The sequence below is a fragment of the Pantherophis guttatus genome, chromosome 7, assembly GCF_059756535.1.
Source record: "Pantherophis guttatus breed Tessera chromosome 7, ASM5975653v1, whole genome shotgun sequence".
In the NCBI taxonomy this organism is placed as follows: domain Eukaryota; kingdom Metazoa; phylum Chordata; class Lepidosauria; order Squamata; family Colubridae; genus Pantherophis; species Pantherophis guttatus.
Genome location: NC_142069.1, coordinates 38,839,080 through 38,867,016, shown reverse-complemented (window position 1 = coordinate 38,867,016; position 27,937 = coordinate 38,839,080). Strand labels below are relative to the sequence as shown.

General features: G+C 36.0%; 1 protein-coding gene across 1 annotated transcript; it reads right to left on the bottom strand.

Annotated features, from left to right (window-relative positions):
• Positions 1–203: 203 nt before the first annotated feature.
• Positions 204–27,937, bottom strand: EPYC (epiphycan). Its single transcript, XM_087874313.1, has 7 exons — positions 27,921–27,937; positions 27,214–27,382; positions 10,528–10,675; positions 9,109–9,265; positions 8,398–8,602; positions 7,486–7,581; positions 204–374 (listed from the first exon to the last, which is right to left on the bottom strand). The coding sequence occupies exons 1-7, from the start codon at positions 27,935–27,937 to the stop codon at positions 204–206; spliced, it is 963 nt and encodes a 320-aa protein (XP_087730439.1).

The following is a 27,937-nucleotide window of genomic DNA, read 5'->3' as shown; positions in this document are numbered from 1 at the left end:
ACCTTGAGCCTGGTGAGGTTCGAACTTACAGTAATTGCAGACAGCTGGTGTTAATCACAATGCTATTAGCCTGCTGAGCCACCAGGCCCTTACCTTAATGAAACCGTATTACTATGTGTTAAAATAATATGTGCTATGTTTTTAAAGCAGTATCTTATTGTGAAAGAAATAATGTTACAAAACACTACTTTTACTGTCCAAGCTTAGGAGTAGCTTCCAACAGGCAAACAGGGAGGGCATGTATAGGCATATGGAGTTTTGCTCAGGTTGATGGGATTGCCATCTAATCTAATGTCTTCAAGAAGTTTACGAATATAAGTATTTTCACTTATGTTGCAGAAAGTATCTTCATGCATCTCCAGAATATTGTTATTCTAAAAGTAAAAAAAAAAAAGAGAGAGAGAGAGAGAAATATCTATGAAAATTCATGTCTGCTTTTTTTTAATTCAGAACAGTGTCAGTAAGTTTATAAAAACATTAAAAACTGCTAACAATTTAGAAGTATAATATTCCTCATTAGTTATAAGGAATAAGAAAGGAATGAGTTACAAACTATGAGATTCCACTATGAGTGTTAGGAATACTAAATATAGTTAAGACTATATATTTTTGTGTACTATTTTACTAAGCAAAATGGTTTATTTGTGATGTTTATATAATTCTGGATATGGATGATCAGTTAAATTAAGTTAAATTAAGGCCATGAGGGTCAGTTTGTAGCATTGTTTTGCTCTAGCAACAGTTATCATTTTCACTGCCCTGACCAGCCAGTTTAATGAGTTATAATGAAATCAAACCATTTCTTCAATTAAACTAGCAAGCTTTAGAGGTACCATGCAAAGAAGAACTAAAAATGTTTGACTGGAAGTGATAAGACTTGGTGTACAATAACATTGGAATGACCACATGTTATTTATCCCTGCCAATTTTCTCTGAACTTTAAATGGGACATATGCACTGAAATCTAATGTCAGCTCAATGGAATTCATTGTTTGTCTTCATTCTGTGCTGGTTAGGCAGAAATTACAATATTGTATCAAGCTCTGAGTACTACATTTCAAACTGTAGTGAATCCAGAAGAAACAACAAAGTGGATTAATAGTTTGGAATTAAAAACTTACCATTTTGACTTCCGGTTGGAGCCGTTATCGCTGTTAGACGGTCCTTTCAAGACCGCCAGCCCCGTTGCTCGTAAAGAGCCGCCTCTACAGCTGAGAGACGGCTTGGAAGACTCCACGATCCAGAGGAATCGGGAGAAGAGCCGGCGCGACAGGTAGAGCCCCCTTTGAAGTCCCCAGATCGTTGTTTTTAGCGTCTGGGGAGGAAGCAGGGTGAGGCTCCCTATACAGCGTGCTGAGGCTCCGGGCTCCGAGGGTGACTCTGCAATTGCAGAGCTAGGCGATGTGACCAACGAAATGAGAGAAAGCCAAGAAAATTGTTAAAAGAAGCAGGGTGGAATCTGGACTTGAAACTTAAACCGCAAGTATTTTTCTTAGCCCTGTGAATGAATTTAGTAACTGAGAAGAAGTGAACGTTTTTTTAAAATGGCGCCCGGCTTTAGCAATAAGGAATGCTGAAAGCGAAAGTGGAATTGTTTGAGCTTATTTGCGCTACAAAGCAACAAAAAGTAACAGTGCTGGCCAGAAGAAAGAGGAAAAGTTTTTTTAAAAGTGATTTGACTTGTTCCCTCTCCCTTGAGACTTGATTAAAGCTGGGGAAATTTTTGAAAGGTTTTTGTGGTGGAAAGGGAGAGAGGATATCTTTTTTAGAAAGAATCAGGCTGCGAAGAATGGCTTCAAAACAAACAAAGCCAGCCAAAGCTGCTGGTGGGGGGCTCCCCCAATCATAAACCAAAAGAGCAGCCTTTGAGTTCACAGATACAGACCCAAACACAAGAATCTGGATTTAATGATTTGAAGGAATTTATTGCTGGGGCTTTAGATCAGAAATTTGAAAAATCACAGCAGGAATTTAAAGAGATGGTTCAAGAAAAGTATGACAAGATGAAACGGGAAATATTGACAGCTGTGACTGGTTTGTCAGAAGTAGTGCTCCAAGTTGATAAGAAAGTGGAACATCTTAGCTCAGAAGTAGAATCTAAAATGAAGGAAGCTGACCAAAAAATTTCTAATGTTGATAATAAAACACAAAGGCTTGAAAATGAAGTGACAATGATGCAATTTAGATTTATGGAGTTTGCTGTGAGACTTAGAGGTATAAAAGAGAACAATAGAGAAGACCTGAGAAGGGTTTGTGCTGATGCTCTGGCTGTAATGTTAAAGGTTGACCCTGAGGAGATTTTTTGTAAAATTGATAAGGTCTATAGAGTGAATTCTTGGGTGGCAAGGCAAAGGCAATTGCCTAGAGATGTGGTGATCTACTTTACAGATAGAAGAATAAGAAATGATATTTTACAAAAATCTTTTGTTTCTACTATTCAAGTGGATGGAAGAGAGATTGGGATCTACAAAGAACTGCCACCTAAGATGTTGAGAGATAAAAAAGATTTTGGATTTTTGGTGACTGAACTAAAGAAACGGCAAATTCCATTCAGATGGGACACTCCAATTGGCATAATATTGAGGTATCAAGGAGAGAGATTAAATACTCTTCAAAAAGCGGAAGAATTTTATTTCAGTGTTTTTAAACCTGGTACAGCATCTCCATGTACTTCCTCAGTCTTAGCCATAATGGAGGGTGAGAAGGATAAGCAATTTGAACAAGAGCTTGAAGAGCAGAGGAAACAGACGGAGAGGGAGGCACTAGAGACTCAAGGAGCAGTAGGGGGCCTACCTTTGCTGGATCTTCCCTTAGAGTCTTTAGTTGAACCACCTAAAAACACAAGAGAAGTAGCAGCGGATCTTGATTGGATGTTGCATAGTGCTAAAGATCAGCGTATTACTCGAGCAGCTTATAAACAATTTTTAGAGAAACAACAACATGATCAACATCAGAGCCCTAAGACATCACAAGACGAACAGGGAGTTAATGGTAAAGCACAAAAATCCGAAGCTATGGGAGGAGCTAAGCCGAAGACTAATAGTGTGGAACAGAAACTTCAGTGAATGCTCTTATCGCTTCAAGAGCCTGCAGATGACAATTAAGTTTTTATCTTGGAATGTGAACGGATTGAATTCACCACAGAAAAGGAGGAAGATATTTCATTACTTGAGACAATCTAATAATGATGTTATTTGCTTACAGGAAACTCATATTAGAATACAAGATCAAAAATATTTGATAAATTCTAGATTAGGAACACAGTTTATAGCTTCAAATTTGGAGAAAAAGAATGGTGTAGTGATTTATACAAATAAAAGATTGCTAACAAAAATTATAGAAGCAGATGATTGTGGAAGATATATAGCAATAGAACTTTTTACAGATAATGGTCCAATCTTGGTGATTGGAATTTATGCTCCTAATCAGCAACAAGAAAATTTTTACAAGTTATTGCATTCTAAAATACTACAATGAGATTATAGATCTATTTTACTTATGGGAGATTGGAATGGAGTAATAGATCCTAAAATAAATAAGAAAAGCTTGGCAAAATCATATGTCAAACTACCACAGTTTTTTTTTTTATATTTGAAAGAAGATTTGGAATTGAAAGATATTTGGAGAGTGCATAACCCAAAAGAACTGGACTTTACTTTTTTTTTCAGACAGACACAGATCCTTTTCCAGGATTGATTTTATTTTACTTACAGTTGATTTACTCTCAAAAACAAAGAAAACAAAGTTATTTCCGAGAACTTTATCAGACCACAGCCCGGTATGGATAGAAATAGAAATGGGAAAGAATGAGAGAAGATCTTGGAGAGTAAATGAAAATTTGTTTAGATATGAAAAGAATGTAAATGAACTTAAGAAACAAATGAAGGAATTTTTTGAAATGAACTTGAATAAGGGTACCCCTATTGAAATTGTTTGGGATGCGAGCAAGGCATATATGCGGGGGATACTGGCTTATATGAATTCTAAACACAAGTCAAATCGACAAAGAAAAAGATCAGAATTGGAAGGAGAGATAAAGAAAAAAGAGCAGTTGCTTATAAAAAATCCAACAGATGAAAAATTACAAGGAGTTATAAAACTTTTGAAAGATCAATTCCATATCCATTGATGGAATTCCATCAATTCCGCTTACAGCGGAACAAGCAGCAACTAATTTACAATTTGCAAAACATAATACATTTAGTAATGCCATAAGCCGGGCAGATGGTTGGCTTACACATTGAGGAAACAGCAGAGTACTCGGACTATTGGGAGTATTGAGTATAGAGGAAAGGAAGTATTTCAACAAAGACTAATTAAAGAAGCCTTTTTAGATTATTATTCTAAACTATATGCTAAAGATGATATACAGAATGAACTTATAAATAAATATTTAGAAGAAGAGAGATTTATAAAAAATTTCTAATGATCAAAAGGAAAGAACGAGTTTACCAATAACAGTTGAGGAGATTATTGTTGCTATTAAACAACTGAAAACAGCTAAAGCTCCAGGAACGGATGGTTTAACTGCGGTGTATTATAAAACTTTACAAGCAGAAATGGTTGAACATCTTAAAGACTTATTTTGTAGCATACAACAACGGGGAAAAATACCCCCTTCATGGAAAGCAGCTTTTGTTTCTCTGATACCGAAAGAGGAGGTAGGCTCTATAAAACCGGAAAATTTTAGACCAATATCTCTCCTGAATACGGACTATAAAATTTATGCGAAAGTATTAGCCAACAGATTAATGCCAGTTATTCAAGAGGTGATTCATCATGATCAAGCAGGATTTATAGAAGGCAGATACACAAAGGATAATGTGAGGCAAATTATAGACTTATTGGAATAACTTGAGAAGAATAAACAGATCGCTGCAGTGCTGGTGTTTTTGGATGCGGAGAAGGCCTTTGATCGAGTGAATTGGAACTTTCTATTAAAGACTTTAAAAAAGATGGACTTTGGGGATCAGTTTGTACAGGCGGTTGCAGCAATTTATCAAGAACAAACAGCACAAATTATTATTAATGGAAGTTTAACTACAAATTTTAATATAGAAAAAGGCACAAGACAAGGTTGTCCGTTATCCCCATTGTTGTTCATTCTAACCTTAGAAGTCTTGTTGAATACAATACGGGACTCGAGTACTTTCAAGGGAATAGTGATAAGGCAAGAGTATTACAGAACAAGGGCATTTGCAGATGATCTGGTTGTTACCCTAACACAGCCGATGGAATCAATAATTCAGATGAAAGACATTATAGAAGAATATGGTATGGTATCAGGATTTAGACTGAACCAGAAAAAAACCAAGATGAGAGTTAAAAATATGACAGCTGATCAAAAGAAAGAATTGGAAAGGAAGGCAGGCTTTGAAATAGTATCAAAGGTGAGATATCTAGGAGTTCAAGTTGCAGATTCAAATATAAAACTGTTTCAAAATAATTACGAGGTGTTGTGGCGAAAGGTACAAAAGGATATGGAAACTTGGAAAAAACTGCAGCTGTCTTTACTTGGAAGAATAGCAGCAGTTAAAATGAATGTTCTACCTAGATTTTTATTTTTGTTTCAAATGATTCCGGTGCTTAAAAGTGACAAATACTTGATGGAATGGCAAAAAGGAGTGAATAAGTTTGTTTGGAATGAGAAAAAGCCAAGAGTTAAACTGAAAATTATGCAAGATGTTCGTGAAAGGGATGGTCTTAAACTTCCAAACCTGCGATTGTATTATGAAGCTGCAGCGTTTACACAAGCAAGTGACTGGTTTGGAAGGACAAAGACTGGAATATTGAATATAGAAAGTTATGATCTTGAATTTGGTTGGCATGCATATTTATTTTATGAAAACAAGGTGGATAAAGTATTCAACAGCCATATACTTAGAAGCTCCTTGATGAGAGTATGGAAGAAGCACCGACTCAAATGGGATTATAAAATACCGTTGTGGTTGGATCTTGGTCATATTATATGGAATATAAATACAAAGTCACTCAGGAGGGGTTTATATAAAGAAGTACTTTTTAATGATGGGGGCAGATGGCATCTGAAGTCATTAAACACACTGTTGGAAGAAGGGATTAATTTAAGGTGGTTACAGTATAATCAACTTCAACTGAGATGGAGAGAAGATCAAAAAATTGGATTAATGTTGCATGAAGAAGAATTGGTTAGACAGATAAAAGAGAAAGGCCCAATGCATATTAAGAGGGTTTATAATGTTTTGTTAGAAAGAAATTCAGAAAATGAATTGGTTAAAGATTGTATGATAAAATGGGCACAAAATTTCGGAGAACCAGTTATGATGGAAACTTGGGAAAAAATATGGGTTCAGAATGTTAAATTTACACAGTCGCAGAATTTGAGGGAAAATTTGTATAAAATGTTTTATAGGTGGCATTTAGATCCTAAGAAATTGTCATGCATGTATTCTAATGTTCAACCGAAATGTTGGAGATGTGATTGCTTAGATGCTACATATTATCATATATGGTGGACATGCAAGAAAGTAAAGGCTTTTTAGATAAAAATTTGGTGGGTTATGCAAAATGTCCTGAAGAAAAAAAATCAATTTTCTCCTCAATTGTTTTTATTGGGTATAGTTAAGGGTTTTTCAGTGGGGAAAACAAAATTGATACTGTATATGGTGACAGCAGCTAGGTTATTGATTGGTCAATATTGGAAAAGGGATGATATGCCTACAATTCAAGAATGGACTTTGAAGACGGCCAGTTTTGCAGAAATGGCGAAGATATCAGCATACTTAAAAGATCGGACTCAAGAGACATATGCATGGGAGTGGAAGAAATGGATAGATTATGTGCAGAATAAATATCAACTAGGAAGTACCAGATAGCTTTTAGCTAAATGTTGTGTAGAAATGTATAGTTTAGAGGGGGCAAAATAGCTTATTGTCATGAAAAATTGTATAGTACACAGGGGGGAGAATAGAGGGGTGGTAAACTCTGATATAATAAATGCGGATAGATTTCACCTTGGGGAAGTCATGGGGGGTGGGCAGGGTTTGGGGGGTTAAGGGAGGGATGGGGTGGGGAAAAAAATGGGGGGAAATTGATGTTTGTAAAACTTTTTCAATAAAACTTACCATTTAGAATTTGTATTTTTGAGAGAGTCAGTTTGGTATACTGGTTAAGGCACTGAGTTAGAAAATATGAGAGTTTAGGAACAAAGCCAACTGGGTGACTTTAGGCCAGTAATTCTTTCCCAGTTTAGGAAGAAGGCAATGTCAAGTCACTTCCAAAATCATGGAAACTTGCTCATGCATTTCCCAGGATCCAAGAGTGACTTGAAGGCACACATACATTAATCAGATTTAAGCATCTACTATTTTCCAAATGAGATTGTGTTGTTTGTAATCAAAAATGTGTGTGTGTGTGTGTGTGTGTGTGTGTGTGTATACACACACACACACACACACACACACACATATACAATGAAGCCAAAATACAATGAAAATTATGTCATACTTGCAGATGAAGAGATTGGAGACTTTCAGGGAGTGGAACTGGGATGTGATCCAAATTATTACTAGTGATATAAAGATGGTGCAAGTCAATCATATCCTACAGAAAAGGGGAAAAATCCATAAGTATAGAAGGGATTTCTATTCATCTCAGTCAAAATGAAGCATGATATTCTAGGAAGAAGAGTTTCTTTAAATATGCCAACAGTAAGAAGAAGCTAAAAGAGATAATAAACTCTTATTTACTTCAGATACAAAAATTTTAACAGATGTGCATTGAAAGAAACAGAGCATCAAAGGAAATGGCATTAGAGGCATCTAGAAAAAAGACTTATAATCTTAGGATGAGGAACTAATACCCTGCATAATATGCCTTGGTTAATTAAATAAAGTTGTGATCCTTGACTTGATTCTTGTTCTGTTCCTTCCATCTTAATCTGGTTTGAGGAAAACACATATAAAATTTGTATATATACATGATATAGACTGGTTGCATTTCTAAAGTGCTTACATTGAAATTTGATAAAAATGATCACCTCCGTGTTTAGGTCTAATTTTGCCAATATTCACAGCTGTAATGTCAAATAATGTCTTTGTAAGCATGTATTTGCATACATAGATATGAGCTGCAACCCACTGAGAGGGTTTTTTGCACAACCGTAACCCTAACCCTAACCCTAGATGAATTTAGCATAATCTGTTCAAAATCACTAGAGGACATTATCCTACATGATTTAGAACTGTCTGAGTTCTGCATAAATCAGAATTGTCTGCCCTTTTTTTTTTTTTGGCTGTAATAGCACCCCAAATCCAGGAAGACTCTCATCCTATAAATTCCACCTTTTGCTCCTCTGTTGGTTAGTACACATCATTTTCCCAATTGGGAGAATTTTTAAAATCAAGCAAAGGGACTCACTTTAAATGCTTCTGGCTTTATCCCTTTGCGACCAAGCCTGTTATTGCTGATATCAATGAATGTAAGTGTTGCTGGTAATTCTGTAAGTTGACTTATTTTATTATCTCTAAGTATCAGCTCCTGAAGTTGTAGTAAATTTCTAAAGGCATCTTCATCCACTTCTGAGATGAAATTAGAAGTCAAATCAATTTTTTTCAGGTTGCTTTGCCAAGAAAATAAAACAAGGAAATAGTAAAAGTACTCTTAGAATTTCTGACTGGTTTAATATCTAATGCTTGGGTAGGGAGGGGGAAGCTAACAATATTTTGTAGTAGAAATGGTTCTAAAACATTAGTTCAAACTCTTAAATAGCAATAGCACTAGACTTATATACCGCTTCACAGTGCTTTACAGTAATCTCTAAACAGTTTACAGAGTCAGCATATTGCCCCCAACAATCTGGGTCCTCATTTACCAACCTCAGAAGGATGGAAGGCTGAGTCAACCTTGAGCCAGTGACAATCAAACTGCTGTCCAGCTGGCAGCAGTCAGTTAGCAGAAGTAGCTTGCAATACTGCATTCTAACCACTGCATCACCATGGCTCAAATAAACATCTGTTACCTACTACCTAAAAGATGCCACATCATATATATTAATAATTCAGTCTCATCAAATTCTTTGTATTACAGTACATGTTAAAAATAAAATTTAGAAAAGTTATCAGCATACCTAGGTGAGCAAAAACATTTCTCCTTATCTTCTTTATTCTATTGTAGCGAGCATAGAAATGAGTGGTTTGCTTAAGCAAGGGTGGAATAATTTCTAGTTCACGATCATCACAGTATATTGAGGTACCCAGACAGGTACAGAGAAAACAAGTTGAAACAGCTAAAATATAAAACAAGAACGAAATTACCTTGGGATGCAAAATTGTTTCAAGGGTTATTTAAAATTAGGAATATGGAATGGTGTCTATGTTTTATGCTATTGGTATGCATAGCATATCTATTTCTATGTTGTGCATAGATATTTTTTAAAAAAATCATAATTGGTTTGCACCACTTTGAAATCTCTGGATTATTTTATTGTAACATGATGAGGAAAGTTAACATTTAAGTATGTCTAGATAAAGGTAAAGGAGTCTCTGCAGCTTTTATTCCATTAGTCATAGCCAACTTTAATGGCAAGACTCATCTCCGTTTCAAGGCCATTGAATCACTGCTGTCTGAAAATATTTCCACAGTCATGTTGCTAGCATGACATCTCACACCACAGTGGGTGATATGTGTAGAGATAAAAGAAATTAAAATAATGTCTCTCCCTCCCCCACTTAATATAGATGTCGATCCAAAGCTTTATATGTATTCTTAAAAAATGTCTTAAAGGCAAAACTACAGTCTCAGTGGTGGTTCACTGCATTCTTGTCAGTACATCTTTGTTGTAGTTTGAACCACAGGAATATTGACAACTATTATAATGAAATTATTATACATGAGTCTTTTGGTATTGGAATATATGCACCAATATATGCATATATCCCTTGTTTAAAATGCAAGATAGTCTTTATGAGTATGTTTGGGCTAAGTGGAAAAATATTTCCATTTGTATTTATAGACATACTTTCTTTCTTTCTGGTGAACTTCAAACTAATACCTCTCTATTTATACTATTCACTTTATTTCTGTTTATCTCTTCCAAGTTAAAAGTTGCCATACACTCTAATTTCTTTTAAGCAGCTGTCTCCCTTTCTCCAGTTTCTGTTTGGAGAAGACAGCAGCAGTGTAGACCTGAGGATAAGATAAGACAACATGAGACATCTGGGATAATATAGTTCTGCAAAGGGCCTGTCTAGGAAGTGATTCTTGAAATACTTACATGCCATAGAAAAGGCAATAAATTGCTAGAGCTACTTTCTCTAGTGTGATCCAATCAACAAAACGAGTGATGTCTAATATGAATAAAGTTTAAACTTAATGTGTATCCTGACTTAAACTTTAAACTTACTCTTCAGGGATTGATAATAAAAATAGTCAACCTGATTTATCCAAATGAACATAATTGCTAAACTGCATACTTAACAAAAAAATAAGATAACAATTTGGGAGTCCAGCTTGGACAAAGTTCTAAGTTTATTTTAAACGGAAGTTCACCATAATGTGACTTGGAAACTTCTGGTTCATGAGGTGAAGAACCATCAATAAGTTTGAATGTGGATGCTTCTTCTTCATGTTCTTCTGGCAATGGAGAAGATAAATAAATTGCTTGTATTATGGAAGGTAAGGCTGCTCCAATCTCTGCCTAGAGAAAGAAAATTGTATAGAATAAGGCCAATGTATCATTCAGTACTCTGATCCAAGCTTCTGAAATCCACCTCTGGATTTTATCACTCATCATCTAACCCTAAGATTTGTCATCAAGGTTAGAAACACGTTTAAATTAATCCAAGTTTCTTTAAAAACCTAAACTGAACATGCGTCTGCTTTTTTTTTTTTTTTAATGAAATTTGAATTTATAAGAATACGAATGAAATCTTCCCTTATGAATTTTCTGGCAAATGTAAATAATGTTTTTATTACAAGGTCTTTTTCTAGTTCCTTGGATGAGAAGTGAAATGCCTTCAAAGAAAAAACAGAAAGTCCAGTTGCCTCTTTAAAAAAGCACCTTTGGGACAACCATGACCTGACTGAGAATCTCCATAGACTCTTTTGTAATTTTGTATTGTTTAATGAACTGTTAAAGATAAGCATGCTGTTATTATGCCCATTTTTTCAGTGATTTTAGATCTCTGAATAAAATGCACCATATAGTTTTATAATTTTGTACTTCCACTAGATGGCATTTATGCTTTGAAACAAAGATAACAGATCTTCTGTAACTTTTTTATCACAATATTTTTTCATTTGATTTTATTTCTCTTCATCCAGAATTCAATTCTCATCAATAATGATGCATTCAGTTCAGTTCTGCATCCACTACAGCTTTATTTAAAAAAAACTTTCTCATATATACTATATTAATTAATTCACAATATTGTGGCATCTTACAAATATTCTATATTTATAGAATATAGAACATTCTATAAATATAATAGGCAAGAATAAACTATGGGAGAAAAATTAGTCTGCCATTTGTTGAAAAAAATGATTAAATGATTTTTTTCTGTGTATTTTTGTAGGGAAAGCATTAATAGTATTATTAATGGTAATAATAGTAGGTTTTTAATGTCTGGAGTTTTTAATAGATTTATGTACATGTTAGGTTAATTTATTTTTGATAATGTTTTGATTGTTGGTGAGGAGCTGCTTGGAGTTCAATATAGAATAAGTGGCTATATCAGTGTTTAAATGAATAAATACTTCAACAATTATTTAAAATGCTGCTAAAAATAACTTGCAAATTTAGATTCCTTAAGAATTTGCTGTTATAATCACCATAGATCTCATCAAGATTTCAAGCCTGGGATCCTTGGGTGCTTTGGGCAGAGAAATCTGATACAAATCTCCTCTTCTCCCAGGCTAGTCTTAGGTGGATGCATGTCCACATATCTAAAACTTGGCAAGATTGAGAAACACTGCAATAGAATAGAATAGAATAGAATAGAATAGTTCTATGCAATAGAATAGAACTCAAGGCCCATGGGCCAGATCCAGCCTGTGGGTGCTTAGATCTGGCCCATGGGGCTGCTCTGGAAACAGCGAAGGACCAGTCCACAGTGCCTCTGCCAGCAAAAATGGATCACAGGAGGGCCACACTCAGCCCTATCGAGCTCTGTTTTTGGCTGTGACAGCTTCTTGCAACCCTCTGCCAGCAAAAATGGAGCTCCGTTTTCACTGGCAGAGTGCTTGGGTCACCACAAGCGCCCCCGACATGAGTGACACCCACCCTGGCCACGCCCACCTCCGAGGTCAAACACAATCCTGATGCAGCCCTCAATGAAATCTAGTTTGACACCCCTGCACTAAGGGGTTCATATTGTATCACCATCTGATGAAATTTTGTAGTGGTGTAAGTACTGTAACTGCAGATCTTCAAAGGGGCAGAATTCTTGGCTTGGAATCTTTCTTCTGGAACCTTTTGCCCAGCAGTGTAGTTGAAACTGAAAAAGGTTTCTTCTTAAAGGACTGCCAAGAAGTTTTGAGAAAATGGATGAAAAGCATCTTGATGCCTCCATGACAGAAAATGCCTTATCCCAGAAAATTGCATTGCAAATTGCTAACTTGCATTGACTATATTATTGTATGTGCTATAAGGATTTTTCTTCACATGTCTAAAACAATATTCAGCAGGTAATAAATTAATATAAATTGAAAATGCAAAATGGATCATTTAATATGTATAAGAATAAAATCTGAATTTATAATTATTACATAATTCACTCTTACAAGAGATGCTGTTGGCTATATTGATTTAAAAATTCTTTTACGAGTATTTTAATATTAACTTTGATAATTATCTATGATGGCAAGGAGGAAGAGATAGAGGAAAAGGAGATGATGATAGTTATAATAATGGTGATAATACTGATTTCAATTTTTAGGCTGACAATTTTCCAAAGCTACTTACAAGGTATATAGACAATTGTATATAAAAGCACAAAAATACTATAGCACTTAAAGCAAACATACAACAAACATCTATGATTCTTTGCACATAGCAGTTGGCAATAATGGCCCTTTGAAACAAGGAAGAATCCAAATGAATTGACTCCTCAGATGCTTTTTTATTTTTCTTCATTGCCTCTTTCTTTAGAGATTCTTTCTAAAGGGATAGTTCCTTGCCTCAGCCCAATCTTTCTCAACTTTAGCCACCTTAAGATACAGTATATGGACTTCAACTCCCAGAATTCCCCAGATAGCTCTGCTGGCTAGGTAATTTGGGGAACTGAAGTCCAGACCTCTTAAAGCAGCTAGGGTTGAGAAATACTGCCTTAATCCATTAGTGCCTAAGCATCCAACCCAGTTGTCATTTTCTTTTTCACCTGCAGAGGTGTACCAGGGATGACTTTCTGACCAATTTCCACTCTTTTACAAGCATCTCTCCTTTTTCTGAGCTCATATTTGTGTTTTCAGTAATAGGAGAAGAAAAGGATGAAAAGTTTGCAAATATCACAATGTATCTTTGCAAAATGGCTTTCCCTTGAATTTTAAAATAAGGCAAGCAGCATATTTCATTAAAACAAGTTAAAATATACTAGCATATGCTAATTGTTGCAAATGTTTTTAAACTTGTGAGCTGTTGTGGCACAGTGGTTAGATGTAGTATTGCAGGCTGACTCTGTCAACTGCCAGAATTTTCAATTCTAACTGGTTCGAGGTTGACTCAGCCATCCATCCTTCCAAGGTTTGGAAAATGAGGACCCAGGTTGTTGGGGGAAGTATGCTAACTTTGTAATCCACTTAGAGCAGGGGTGTCAAAGTCAATTTCATTGAGGGCCACATCAGGGTTGTGTTTGACCTTGGAGGGCTAGGGTGGGTGTGGCCAGGGTGGGCATAGTCAGCTCGACATCACTCGTGTTGAGAGCATCTGTGGTGGGCCGAGTGCTCTGCCAGCGAAAGCAGGCTCCTGAGCTCCATTTTTGGATGTGATGGCCTTCTGCAACTCTCTTCCAGTGAAAATGGAGCTTGGGAGGGCCACATGTGGCCCTCCTGAGCTCTGTTTATGCTGAGAAAGGCACCAAGGGCTGGTCTTTCGCTGTTTTCAAGGTGGTCCCACAGGCCAGATCCAAGACCCCATGAGCCAGATCCGGTCTGCAGGCCTTGAGTTTGACACCCTAACTTAGAGAGTCCTGTAAAGCAGTATATAAGTCTAAGTGCTGTTGTTATTAAAATCGTATAAAGTAATTCAGCTTTTATACATTGTGTTTTACAGAAAATTCAATATGACTTAAAATTTATTTCATTTTTTAAAAATACAGTTAATGAATTATCCGAACAATTCTAAATTCAAATCAGTTTTGTAGAAAACTTATTTCATTTATACTTTACACATTTATAAAGTACAGGACTTTGACACGTATACAGTAATCTGTTTTCAACATCTAATTGTACAATACAAAGTCTACTAAATGCAATTCTTTCAATACTCCAGAATAAATAACATTAAGGGGAATGTGATGTCAGGGCATTCAGAGGAACATAAAATAAATTGAGATTACTAATCTGTGTAGCTTCCAACTTTCCCTTACAAATTGTGAAGAAAGGTAAAATATGATAATCAATTCTTTACCAATTTAATCAATAGAGAAGTCTCATTTTTCAAAATAAGTCAAAAGAATAATACAGCTGCATGAAGTAATGCTGGAATTCTTTTTTTTTAAAGTTTTTTTTATATTTTAAAACATAAAATATAAAATACATCTTTTTAGAGCAAGGATTTGATCCGGTATAAAGTAAATACAATTACTCACATTCCCTCAACCAATTTTGTTCCAAATTTTATCCATTTACCTCTTAAAAAAAAAAAAGAAAAAAAAATCTTATTCTAAACATTTAGATTTTAAACATTCTACTATGTTACCCTAAATTCTAAACAATTATTTCCAAATAGACATCATTCCAAATCTTTTTCATTTTAACAATCAATATTTCATATATATTCCTCATTTCTAAGACCTATTACATCGAGTCTATATTGTACCTCTTTTAAATGGCAACTAGTATCCATAATCTTGACAAAGAATATTTTCCTCCTCTCTTAATTGTTTCTAAATCAATCAACATTTCCATCTAGAATTTGTCACTCCCAAAATACTTTATTTTAAAGTCTAATATTTAACTGATTCATAATTTAAATAGCTATTTCCCAACAGTGTTTTTCGCCACTTCTATCTCTATTTATTTAACTGGTTCACAGTTTGGCTTAGCTATTCTCCAGTATTGTCTCTTCCACTTCCTCCTGAGTTTATTTTTTGGCTGGTTCGCATCTTAATCAATTGCTTTCCAGCGATGCCTTCCTCCACTCCTAACCTTACTTATTTAAGCTGGTTCACAGTATAATTTTAACTGCATACCAACATTATCTCCTTCAATCCTCCTAAATCTATTATAAAACTGGTTCAGAACTCAGATAGTTGCTTTCCAGCAATGCTTTCCTCTGCTCCAACCTCTATTTTTAACTGGTTCACAACTATATTTCAGTTGCTCTCCAGGTATATTTTCCTCCACTCCTAACTTTTTATTTTTTGGCTAGTTCACAGTTTTGCTTTAACTGTTACCTAGTGTATGCTTTCCTCCACTCCTAACTCTTATTTTTATTTTTAACTGGTTCCCAGTTTTGCCTTAACTGTTCTCCAGTATGATGCTTTCCTCCACTCCTACCTTATTTGTAAGACTAGATCACAGCTTTACTTTCACTGTTCTCCAGAATCATGCTTCCCTCCACTCCTAACTTCATTTGTTTAACTAATTCATAACACTTTATTTTAATTATTATCCAGCTTTATGTTTTCCTCCATTTCTACATCTCTTATTCAATTATTTAACTTTAAATTAATTCACAATATATTACTCATATTCATTTTTAAATCCATTTTCCTCCATATCTTTAACTGATTTAAGATAAAAAAGTATATCGACAAATATCTTAGCTCCTATTCTCTCCTAGGCTTTCTCCCATGCCATATTTATTTCCACTGAATATCAACATTTTAAATCACTTTAAAATCAATTTTCCATAATTATTAAATCTGTAAGTAATTCTTCTTAATATCCAGCACCTTAGAAAACATTTTCTTCTAAATTATTAGGTCTGTAAATAGAGCTTAAAAATTCCAAGTTTAAAAAGGTATCAAAACATCCAAAAATCGTAATTTTCAATCATTTATACTCATTGTTCCTAGTTAAATTGTTGTATATTCATAAAATCAACTTAGATAAAAATAATAGTAAAAAAGAGAGAGAATAGTAACAATATTAATAATAGTTAAAATAAAAACAAAAGAAAAAAACAAGAATAAATAGGAAAGAGAATAGAAATATAACAAAAGAAATTGAAAAGAGAATTAGAAAAAGTAGAGAGGGAAAAAGGGACAAAAGAAAAAAAAAGAAAAAAGAAAGAAAAAAAATAAAATAAAATTGAGAGAGAGCCCAGAGAAGAAGGAAGGTATCTCCTAAAATTATTCAAAGATCAAACTCCCAGACACCATTACATCCATTTAATTCAAACTATGGTATTTTGTTATCTTTTTACTTTATATTCCATTTTTTCCCTCTCCAATCTATCTGAGTATATTTATTTTCCATTTCAATGTCCTCAAAGTTAGAAGTTCTATAAAGTTAATTCTGAATTGACTGTTCCATATATGGTATCACCATGTTCTTCTTTTGTTGCCACACCCTTTTTCTCTTGTTGTCATGCTTAATAAATCAGTTTTCATTATTCCATTTCTTCTTTCTGGTCTTCAATATCCTCCAATACACAGATTATATGTCCAAAGTCAAGCCTCTTGAAATTTTTCTCAAAATAATCCACTTTAAGTAACAGGCAACAAAGTTTCTCTTTCAAGTAACAAGCAGTCTGGAATTTACACTTTCCCTTTTCAGCTGGCAGCCATCTTTTCCATCTTTTCCATCTTTGTTTGTCTTTTATCTTTATTTTTAAAAACATATTTATTTCCTCTTCTCCTTCCTCTCTCTCAAACATAATCCAATCTCGTTTAGCCACAAAAAATAGCCGCAAAAAAATAAAAAAAAAGAAGACCAAATCTGTAATAAAATCATTTCCAAAAAGTCTATAATTAACGCTATCTATCAACAGGTCTTTTCTCCACCATTCTTTTGAGTCTTTTTGCCCCGATGTTTCTCAGCCACTGTTAAGGTTAGGGCACACTTTTTGTAAATCCAACATTTACGGGCAGTTCTCACCTGGGCAGAAGTCAACTCACTTGGCTTTCAAACTCCCTGCTCCGCTCTCCGTTTCTCGCTTCTCCTCCTCTCCTCCAGCATGATCTTTGTTCCCGGTTGCCGCGGTTTCAGGACAGCCGCCATGGCTGTTGTTCCACTGTCGCCGGCGTGAAGGGAAATCCTCCGGCCCCTAGGAACCTACCCGTTCCTCTCAGCTGCCCAAGGGGTCCCTTCTTGTCCCCATGTCCCTTCAAGACAGGGGAGGTCCAAAGATCTGTCGGCAGCAGCTTGGCAGACGGGGTTTTGGCAGAGCTCGTCATTTCCCCATCTGTATCCCCACAGCACCAACCGGAAGTCCTCCTAATGCTGGAATTCTTGATTTCAAGGAAAACTAAAACTAAAAAACACATAGTTTTTTTCTAAAAGGAAGAGACAGATTTTAATATTACTACTAATTAGAAGCCATGTCAGAAGAAATAAACAGGAGACCAGGAAAAGAAAGTCAGACAGAACAAGACCATCACAAGAAGCCAATGTGGGGGCACAGAAAGTTTATTGAAGTTCTGAAATTTAAAAGGACACATGTGGGAGATGAAAAGAAGATCAAGTCATTCATAATGGAATGTAACATTCAGTGAGAATTTACAATAAAAGGGAAAATAGCACTCATTGGGGAAATGACATTTTAAAAGAGGTAGCACTGAGAGAATACCCTGGAAGCAGGCAATGGCACAGCATATACTGTAGCTACTCCTTATAAATCCCTTTGCCTTACAAAATGTTGAGGTAGGGAAGGAATATGCATTTATATATGCATTTTAGGCAGATAAAAGTAAACTGGGAAAAAGAAAAGAGGATTGGAAGACAGCCTTTATGAAATAGAGAAGGGGAAGAAAAAGGACAGGAAAAGAGGGCTGAGAAGCTAGCTTGTAGGCTTTTATGTACGTATCCTATAGCTCAGAAGGGGGGAGAGGGGAGACAGGAAGATAAGTATATTTTTTCACTGCAGTGACTGCACAGTCCTTGAGAACTGATGGAGCCTCCAGACTGGAAGGCGAAAAGAGGATCCTTGTCTACAGGGCTTGACACAATTTTGGGTTATGTCATTTCAGATTACTCAGGAAATCTATGCTTCTCAGTTCAAGAAGGAAATGTACTGGAGAGGCTGTGTTTGACTCCTCAAAAGCCAGGCAGCATCCTTGGGACTGTAACACGATTTAGACTTTGTGAAAATCTCCAACAATCTTCTTCCCACTTCATGTTCACACTATCTGGGCTAAATTCAAGCCATTAAAGAGCCATGGCTTCAAATGACTCAGAAATGTATAATGAACATATTAGCAACTGCAGCAACATGGTCAACTCATGTTTTAGCTCTGTCTACTTAAAATATAGTGCATGAAGTCATCTATAGAAGGGTTGTTTAGGACAGCCACCCCCAACCTTTTGGGCACCAGGGACTGATTCCATGGAGAGAGGTTTTTTCATAGAAAAGAGGGGGTGTGATTTTGTGTGCTGCCTGCATCCCACAGATGGAGCTTCACTTGTTTGCATGGCCTAGTTTCTGGCATCCTACAGATCGGTGCTGGTCCATGGACCAGGGGTTGGGGACCCCTGGTTTAGGGTTCCAGCTCTAAAAGGGCCGTGGTTGCTCTCACTTTAAGGAATATGCTGTACTCAGAGATACACCTGAGCCAGCGGTGAAATCCACTTACCTTTGCTACCGGTTCGGAAACGAAAGCACATGGGAGTGTGTGCGCTATGCACATGCGTGCCTCTTCTGCACATGCACAGAACCTTCTGTGCATGCGCAGATGGTTAAAAAAGGGAGGTAATGACATCCCGGTGGGTGGGCGGAATCTCCTGCCGCCGGCTCTACCAGTTCAGTGAACTGGATATAACTGAGGGGATTTCACTGCTGACCTGAGCCTTACATTTCTGGCATTCAGGAAGACATCAAAATCTTTTTTTTTTAATGGACATCTGGCAACTACCTAAAAAAACAGAAATTGAGATTCATACAAAAATGGTCATGGTATATTCATTCATTTTGGAAGCATAAATCATAAATTTCATCTAGAATGCTGAACGAACTTGCTGATGGTTGAAACTTTATGAATTATCTTGAGAAAACTTGTACGGATTAATGGTTTAAGTACCAAATGAATTATAATGGGATCAATTGGAAAGCCCTCAAAAAGAATGACATGGATTTGCTAAGAACAAGTTGTAGCAGAATAAACTTTTTACTCTCAATTTAATAAGGTAAACTCATTAGTATATTGTAACTTGATACTGTATCTTATTTTCATTTCATTTCATTTTCATTTCAATGCATTTGGCAAAATAATAAATGATACTCATATTTGTAAACCAATAAATTATGGCTCAAATGGATATTAAATTAATATATAGCTGGCTTGGAAATCTCATGAAATTGAAGAATGAAGAAGTAGCAGGTATAATATAACTGAGGAGACACCACATAGAAGGTCAAGATTTATTTTACATCAAGTCCAGAGTGCAAAACATAGATTAATGGATTTAAGGCAAATTCTTAACTTCCTATTAGTAAAAGCAGTTCATTAACGAAACTCATTTCATAGACAGTTGGTAGACTGTTCAGTCAGAGGTTAAACAACCATCTGTTGGACATGTTTTAATTGAATCCTTGCAATAAATAGGGAGTTGGCTGAATGTCAAAGAAGGCCTCTTTCAATTCCACATGTCTATGACTTTCTATGCAGAGAGATTTTAAAAGTGGAAATATGATAAAACAATTGACCCAATTAAAAGCTTTGAAGCACACTTTTAGTTAATTGCATTGTTAATATTTCAACTTTCTACACATTCTGTCAATTTATGGAAAGAAATATTCTTTTACTAACATGGTGAAGTGAGATTAAAGTCAGATTATCATGCATGAACTATCATAATATATGTGGGTTTTCCTCCAATAGTTGAACTTCACACAGTGAATTAATTCATATGAATCTTTAGTTGGATATAAGTTCCATTGCACTGAATATAGTTTACTCCTAATTATATATGAATAATTTATTTCACATATACTATAAGGAATCTTAACAATATCATGTATGTATGTTTGTGGGCATTTTCCCAGAAAAGCAATGGATATTAGAAAAAAGTTAGATTGTAGATAGATTAACCTGGAATCTGCTTCCTTATTCCTTTTTAAAGCTATTGCAAGAAACTGCATATAAAGATAATACAGTAGTCCTTGTTTCACTAGGGTGAAAATATATAAGAATGAAGTTCCTTAGAGTATACAGTATATGTGTGTCTCTAAAACATATTGTTGCCATCTGTCATTTTGAAAAGAAGACAGTTTATAAAGAAATAGACTTGGGGACAAATTACAAAAAAAAGAGTCCAAGAAACAGGAAATCACGGCAGATGTTTTCTGGAAGAAGCCTAGAGGGAGAAATGCATTTCAGATATCTTGGCACAGCACTATGTTGCTTGTATTATAAATATGCAACATACTGTGCTCACGAGAAGGGCAAGCATTTATTTTTTCTCAGTGGAATACTAAACAATATCTCTTTTTCTAAAAGAAATTTTAAGTAATAATTATACCATATTTTAGGGGAAAAAATGTACTGAGATTAACAGATGTATGAAATTGGGCATGTCATAACTGTATAAACCCCCAAGGGAGAAAGCATGATACTTAATTAATATCCTTCCTATAAATACTTATGTTAAGGATAGGATATATCTTTAGAAGAGAATATTTGTAACTCAGGGTTAAATTGTGGGCTCCTTGGTGCTCTCTGAACTTAGTTGTCTTCTTGTAGATGTTTCATTATCAAACTAGATAACATCATCAGTTTCTGCTAAGAACCACCTATACTACCGCACTGTGAGCCAGCTGTAGCTTCCAAATACTCTTCAAGGGTAGCCCCACATAGAGCACATTGCTGTAGTCCAAACGTAAAATGACTAGGGCTTGAGTGACCGATCACAGGGACTCCTGATCTAGGAAAGGCAGTACCTGGTGCACAAGATGAAATTGTGCAAACCCTGTATGCTCCTCTCATATATGAATGAGGCATTTCCTGTGTTTATTTTAGATATAAAATTAAGGGAAATTGAGTTCTCTCAAGTTCAGTTGAGAAAAATGAAATTGATTGAAACAATTTCTAATATTCAGTCTTCTAATAAAGACTGCATATTAACAAGATATGAATAGTGCCCTATTGTCCTGGGTTTTCTATTAAACGTTCACTCAGGGTCAAGTTACATATCATGACTAGCATTGCTGAGAAAATAAAATATTAAACTACAATTATTAATCTCCATAATTGGATTCTGCTGCTTTATTCATGAATTTTTCATTCAACCTTTTTCCCCTTAACTAAGCAGATAGTTTCAATTTCTTTCAAATGAGACTATTCCCTCAGATTAAAGCAGCTATATTTTAAAATGGATTCTGGAGTGGTTTCAATTGTTTACTTATTGGCTTGCCCTGCTTAAGACTCCAGACAGTCTAAATCAGAGATCTTCAAACATGGCAGCTTTAAGACTTGTGGACTTCAACTCCCAGAAGTCTGGCTGGAGACTTCTGGGAGTTGAAGTCCACAAGTCTTAAAGCTGCCATGTTTGGGGACCCCTGGTCTAAATGATGTAGATCACAATACACAGGTAGACCTCAACTTAGAACAGTTTGTTTAGTGACCTTTCAAAGTTACAATGGCAATGAAAAAAGTGACTTATGACTATTTTTCACACTTATGACCATTGCAGCATCCACATGGTCACGTGATCAAAATTCAGGTGCTTGACAGCTCGTTCATATTTATAACCATTGCAGTGTCCTGGGGTCATGTAATCACCTTTTGTAAACTTCTGACAAGCAAAGTCAATGGGGAAGCCAGATTCACTTAACAATTGGGTTACTAACTCAAGAACTGCAATGATTCACTTAACAAATGTGGCAACAAAAGTTGTAAAATGGGGCAAAACTCACTGAACAAATATCTCACTTAGCAACATAAATTTTGAGCTCAATTGTGAGCATAAGTCGAGGACAACATGTAGTACCTGTTGGGCACACTTTCATTCAGGGCAGAAAGGATTGTTATTAGTTATAAGTTAAATATAGAAATTAATCCTGATTGGTGGTCATGAAAGATATTTCTTGTTCTTTGGGCAATCAGAATTTTACCTTTAATTTTGGCAACAGCAGTCCTTTAGAATTATTAGGCGTTTTCCAAACGCCTAAAAGGCGTCTAGTATTTAAGTATTTTGATTATTTGAATCCCATTGTTCATTGTGAAAATTATTTTTCAGTACACATATTTGTTCTGTGATTTTTGTCATAGTCACTATTGATCTTTAAGTAGACAAGAGGATTAATTAAGGAAAGGTGAAATATGAGGAATGGTTTAACTCTGCTTGATGTTAATACATGATTATATAACCTTATAAATGTCATTTTTGGAAATTGGTCTTTTTTTTTTAACCTTTTCAAATATAATGGACAAAGTCAGGCAACAAAATGTCCACACAAAACTATCTTAGCTCTGTATCATCCTTTTCAGTGGTAGGTTGCCCCCGGTTCGGACCAGTTCCGCTCACCGAACCTGACGTCATCAGAACACTTCTGCACATGCTTAGAAGAGCGTGCGCGCGCCCAAGCAAAGCAAATTATTAGTAAAGGTAAGTAGAACCCACCCCTGATGCTTTTGTAATGAATAATATGTCCAATGACTTCAGGTTTTGTTTCACATACATTTCACTTCAAATCTAAACCAAGCATATAACAATAAATAATGGTTTAAATTATTGTGCACTTTAGTCTGTGGCATATTAATTAACTTTATAATTTTCTGCCTTTTTAGTGCCTTCATTTTTCCAATTATAGGAGTCTTTCCATGACTTGCATTCATACTTTCCCAACATATCTAAAGTTTAACTTTATTTTTAATGCTTCCATTTACCAGTTGGTTTTATCTCTTATTTGTTGTGCATGTAGTCCAAGATATTCTCAACAACTGTCTCTGGCAGAATTCAAAGGCTTTGCCATATAACTGCACTATATTATATGGCCTTGGTGGCGCAATGGTTAGAATGCAGTACTGCAGGTTACTTCTGCTGACTGCCGGCAGTTCAAATCTCACCAGGCTGAAGTTGACTCAGTCTTCCATACTTCTGAGGTCGGTAAAATGAGGATCCAGACTGTTAGGGGCAATATGCTGACTCTGTAAACCACTTAGAAAGAGCTGTAAAGCACTGTTAAGTGGTATATAAGTGCTATTACTATTGCTATCTTATCTGAACCTATATGTTATATGCTAAAGAATGAACGCGGAAAGGGATAGGATTCTGATTAGTTGTCACTTTTAGCAGACTCCTGTTGGTCATAATTAATAGTCTAGACGGATTTTAAAAAATGAGGATGCTCAGGGAGTGCTGTGCAGTAATACCAACCTACCTTAAACCCAATTTGAGCAAGGCAAAGCTGCTCCTCAAAAGCAACTATACCTTTTCTTTTTGTGTACTCAAGTATCCAATGGAAGAAATTTCACACCTTTTTAGTTTTCAGAAATATTAAAGGCTAATTTATCTGCTATGCTGTCTAATTTGTTTTATATACAACCCCGGGCAAGGTGATCTGGATTTGTAAAGAGACAATTTTCTTCAATAGTACCTTTTCTGTTGCCTCAAAACTCTTCTATACCTGTTACTTGTCATTTGCTAAAGGCCAGGAGAGCCTTCTATCCAGGAGTGGGCTTCAAATATTTTAGCAAGGGGTTTTCTGCCTGGTTTCTGGGTGGGCGTGGTCATGATGGGCGTGGCCTAGTTGGCGTCCTGCACCATGGCAGGGGGGGCGTTTTGCCCTCCCCTAGTTCCAGAAGCTTTCTTTGAGCCTCCGGGAGGGCGAAGACAGCCTCCCCAGGCTCCAGAGGCCCTCCCCTGGCTCGGGAGGCATTCTTCAACCCTCCAGGAGGGTGAAAACAGCCTTCCTAGGCTCCAAAGGCCCTTCCCAAACTTCCAGTAGGCCTGTATTTTGCCCTCCCTGAGCCTTCGCGCATGCCCTGCACTTACTGCATCTAAAATGGGGCACGTGGGGACTTCTGGGAGGGAAGGGGCAGGGTGAGTGGGGCCAGCCAGGAGTGGGATTTGGGGGTTGTCCAAACTGCACAGAATCTTAGTTAGAGGTTCTCTAGCTAAGGTAGTTGCTGAAGTTTAGCAAGTACAGTCAGAAAAACTACAAAGAATTGTGAAGCAGAACACAGCCAAGACAGCTACTTGACTTCACTTTAAAATGAAAAGTGGCTATGATGATTTGCAAAGCTTCCCTTGAACTTTCACTGAAGGGGGAAAAAATACTTGAAGACTGACAAATCCTTTTTATAGACATCATAAGAAGGGACTGTGATTAGGTCATGATAACAATAAATCAGTTCTTCTTCTTCTTCTATGACTGAGAAGCAGTATGCACATTTTAATTTCATACCTGTGAAGCATAGGCTAAAAGTAAAAGGGTTTGTTTTCAAAACCATTTGCGGTTTAGTTTGCTTTTAGATTTATATTGCTGTCAAAGTTTGCAAATATATCTTTTTCAAACTGATTCACATTTTGTGTTGTGTTGTTTTGCTTATTTTTAATTCAGGATAATCCCCAGAAGAGCTGTCAAGTAGCTATTATAACACTCTTACGCTTCATAATAAGATGCATTAAGCCTGTGTCTATTCTAATAATTTATAAAAATTGGGATATTCTACCAATAATAAGCATATACTTAGGCACTCCTGGGATAACTCAGATAAATTGCATAAAAGAAATATTGATGAAAACCTGTGATTACATTTTGTGAAATGTTTCCACAAGGAACATTTTGAAGGTCACCTTTAGAGCAAAAATGAGTAAAAACTACCCTTCTGAATGCACTCCTTCCTAGTCCCTTTCTCCTGCTGGACCTAACCATATCTTCCTTGTTCTCGTGTTTGCCTCTTTATAACATTTCCTTTTTCCTGTTGTCTCTGCTTGGAAACACCCACATAAATTATTTACTTGAATAATATTTTTCCCTTAAGTCTTCTCTTCTGAACAATAACTCCCTTAGCAGGAAATCTTTCAAAAAGTTCCAAGTTCCTAGGACTTGGAAACTAAATGAGAAATTGAAGCCAATATATCATCTCATCTGCAGAGTTTTGAGGAACAGTAAATTTTCAACACTTTTCACTATTGTTAGCTATCACAACAAGGTTATTCAAATAAATCTAGTCTTCTATTTCAAATTACTAACTACCCATTTTGAAGATTTTCACCAACACAGTGAGAACAATGAAGAATGGAATGGAAACTGAGATCATCTTCCTAAAGTTGCAATCTGCATAGAAAATGAACTTTCCTAAACATCTTGAGAACAACTTCAAGCCTCAAGGAATAAGAAACCATAATATAGAATACTTAAAAGCAGCTGAAAGTCATGTTTGTCTGTTAAGGTTCTAATGGGTTTCCCCCTCCCCACCCACAAGATAGGTTCTGCTCCTAGATAGGCATGATCAATGCTGAGACTGAAAACAGACCAGGGGTGAAATGCTCCCGATTTGGACCGGATCGCCCGATCTGGTAGCGATGGTGATGGAGAACTGGTAGCAAAGATCCCTGCCCCCCTCCCATGCCCAGCTGAGCCGTGCGATCATCAGAGGCTTTTTTTATTATTATTTTTAAAGCATTTTTTCTACAACCTCTTTGGCCGAAAAAATGCTTTTAAAAGTAAAAAAAAAAAAGCCTCTGATGATCACGCGGCTCAGCTGGGATCATCAGAGGCTTTTAAAAGCATTTTTTCTACAACCTCTTCGGCCGAAGAGGTTCTAGAAAAAATGCTTTTAAAAGTAAAAAAAAAAAAAAAAGTTGGCCATACCCACTCAGTTACATTACCCTCCCCCCACCAAGCCACGCCCACAGAACCAGTAGTAACAAATTTTACATTTCACCACTGAAGCAGACACACTCATTGTTTTCAGATTTCTTAATCCAAATATTTCTAATAGCTGAAAAGTAGTTAACAAGCAATTTCTGAATGTGACTAGAAAAGGAAACCAACCACGGTTTGAATAAGATGATTATTCTCTCATCTTCCAGTGCTCAAAAACTGGGTTGAAACTGTGGTCATGTTATTTCCTTGTAAGGCACAACTGTCTGGAACATTTATGGGTGAAGTCTTGTCCTCTCCTTTATTCACAAAGATTTGAAAAGCTGATCTACTGGCTAGTGCTGCATTCTTCACCATAGTCATCAGTCTTCAATCTGCCATGTCTAATTCCAGTCACTCTGCTGGAATCCCATAGTATAGCCCTTCTCAACCCATTTCCAAAACAATTCTAAAAAGTGAACAGTTTCTTGCCATGTTTCACTGTGTCCTAGATGTATATTTATTTCTCTGTATACAATTTATGTCTTTTGGTTTCATATTTATCAATCATTCTCTTCCCTCCATTTTTGTTCATCTAGAGCATGGGTGTCAAACTCGATCGCATCACGTGATGTATATTGTGATGTATCACGATGCTTTTTGCCTTTGCAGATCCAGGGTGGGCATGGCCTGTGCGTAACACATCTGGCCAGCGGGCCGCCATTTTGATAATTCTAGAGCCTCTTTCACTTCCTGAGTCCATCAAACATTCTCTTTCATACTTCCCATTTGTTTAATTTCACACATTTCTCTGGCACGTTGTAACATAATTCTGTTTTACTCTATTCCAATCAACTTTCACATTTTTTTTCTTGTGGGAGATTAATCTAAATTTAATCTATTTTCATATAGGACTTTGTGCTTTATTCATAGAGTCATTCTACTTCATTCTAGTTTCTTTCACCTCTTTTCTTTTCTTCCATGATTATCTCTCCCTAAAATCTATTCTTAACAAAGAAGAATCTGTCCCACATTCAAAATCTTTCATCACCCTTCAGCAATATGTGTTGCATAATAAATAAAACAACATACATCATTTAAGTTACCTGTGCTTGGTCAATGTAAAGTTCTTCATCATGGCCCTGTAAATTATCCAGATCTTCAAAAGCTACTTCATGTGTTTCGGAAACATAAGTTACAGAACTCATTGTAGGAGCAGCCATAATAGCATCAAAGATAAAATATCCTATGAGAATTCCTGCAAAAGCTTTTATTCTTCAATCTTTTTAAGGGAAAAAAAGTATATATATATATATAAATGCTGATTACCAATCTGATTGAAAACAATCTATTAAATATTACCCTGTTTCCCCAAAAATAAGACATCCCCCTGATAATAAGCCCAATCGGGCTTTTAAGTGCATGTGCTAAAATAAGCCTCCCCCCAAAAATAAGCCCTCCCCGAAAATATTTAAATCAGAGCTGGAAATCAGGTAAGACGGCAAGAGGAACCCAGCTTGCTCCATGTGCCCCAAAATAATAAGACCTCCCCGAAAATAAGGCCAAGCACTTATTTCAGGGTTGAAAAAATATAAGACATGTTTCAGAAGAATGGTTTCTTTATTTTTGCTACATAAAACAAACTATCAAATATATTTATATATTTATTATAATCTGAATTTAACAGAACTCCTGGTGTCTTCACAGAGACACCATTTCCCTGCCCAGGGAAAGTGGGCAGATAATTGTGCTCTGGGTTCGTAACATCCTTCAAGGGGCATCCCCTGCTGGAAAAGGGAGTTATGTATGTTACTGGAATGGTACTTTCAT

What these genes read in the sequence shown, in the direction of transcription:
- EPYC (XM_087874313.1), bottom strand. An exon ending in TAAAGCCAGAAGCATTTAAA is followed by an intron (nt 7,582 to 8,397) that starts GTGAGTCCCTTT and finishes CCTTTTCTGTAG; the next exon opens with GATATGATTGACTTGCACCA. An exon ending in TCCAATCTCTTCATCTGCAA is followed by an intron (nt 375 to 7,485) that starts GTATGACATAAT and finishes TTTTACTTTTAG; the next exon opens with AATAACAATATTCTGGAGAT.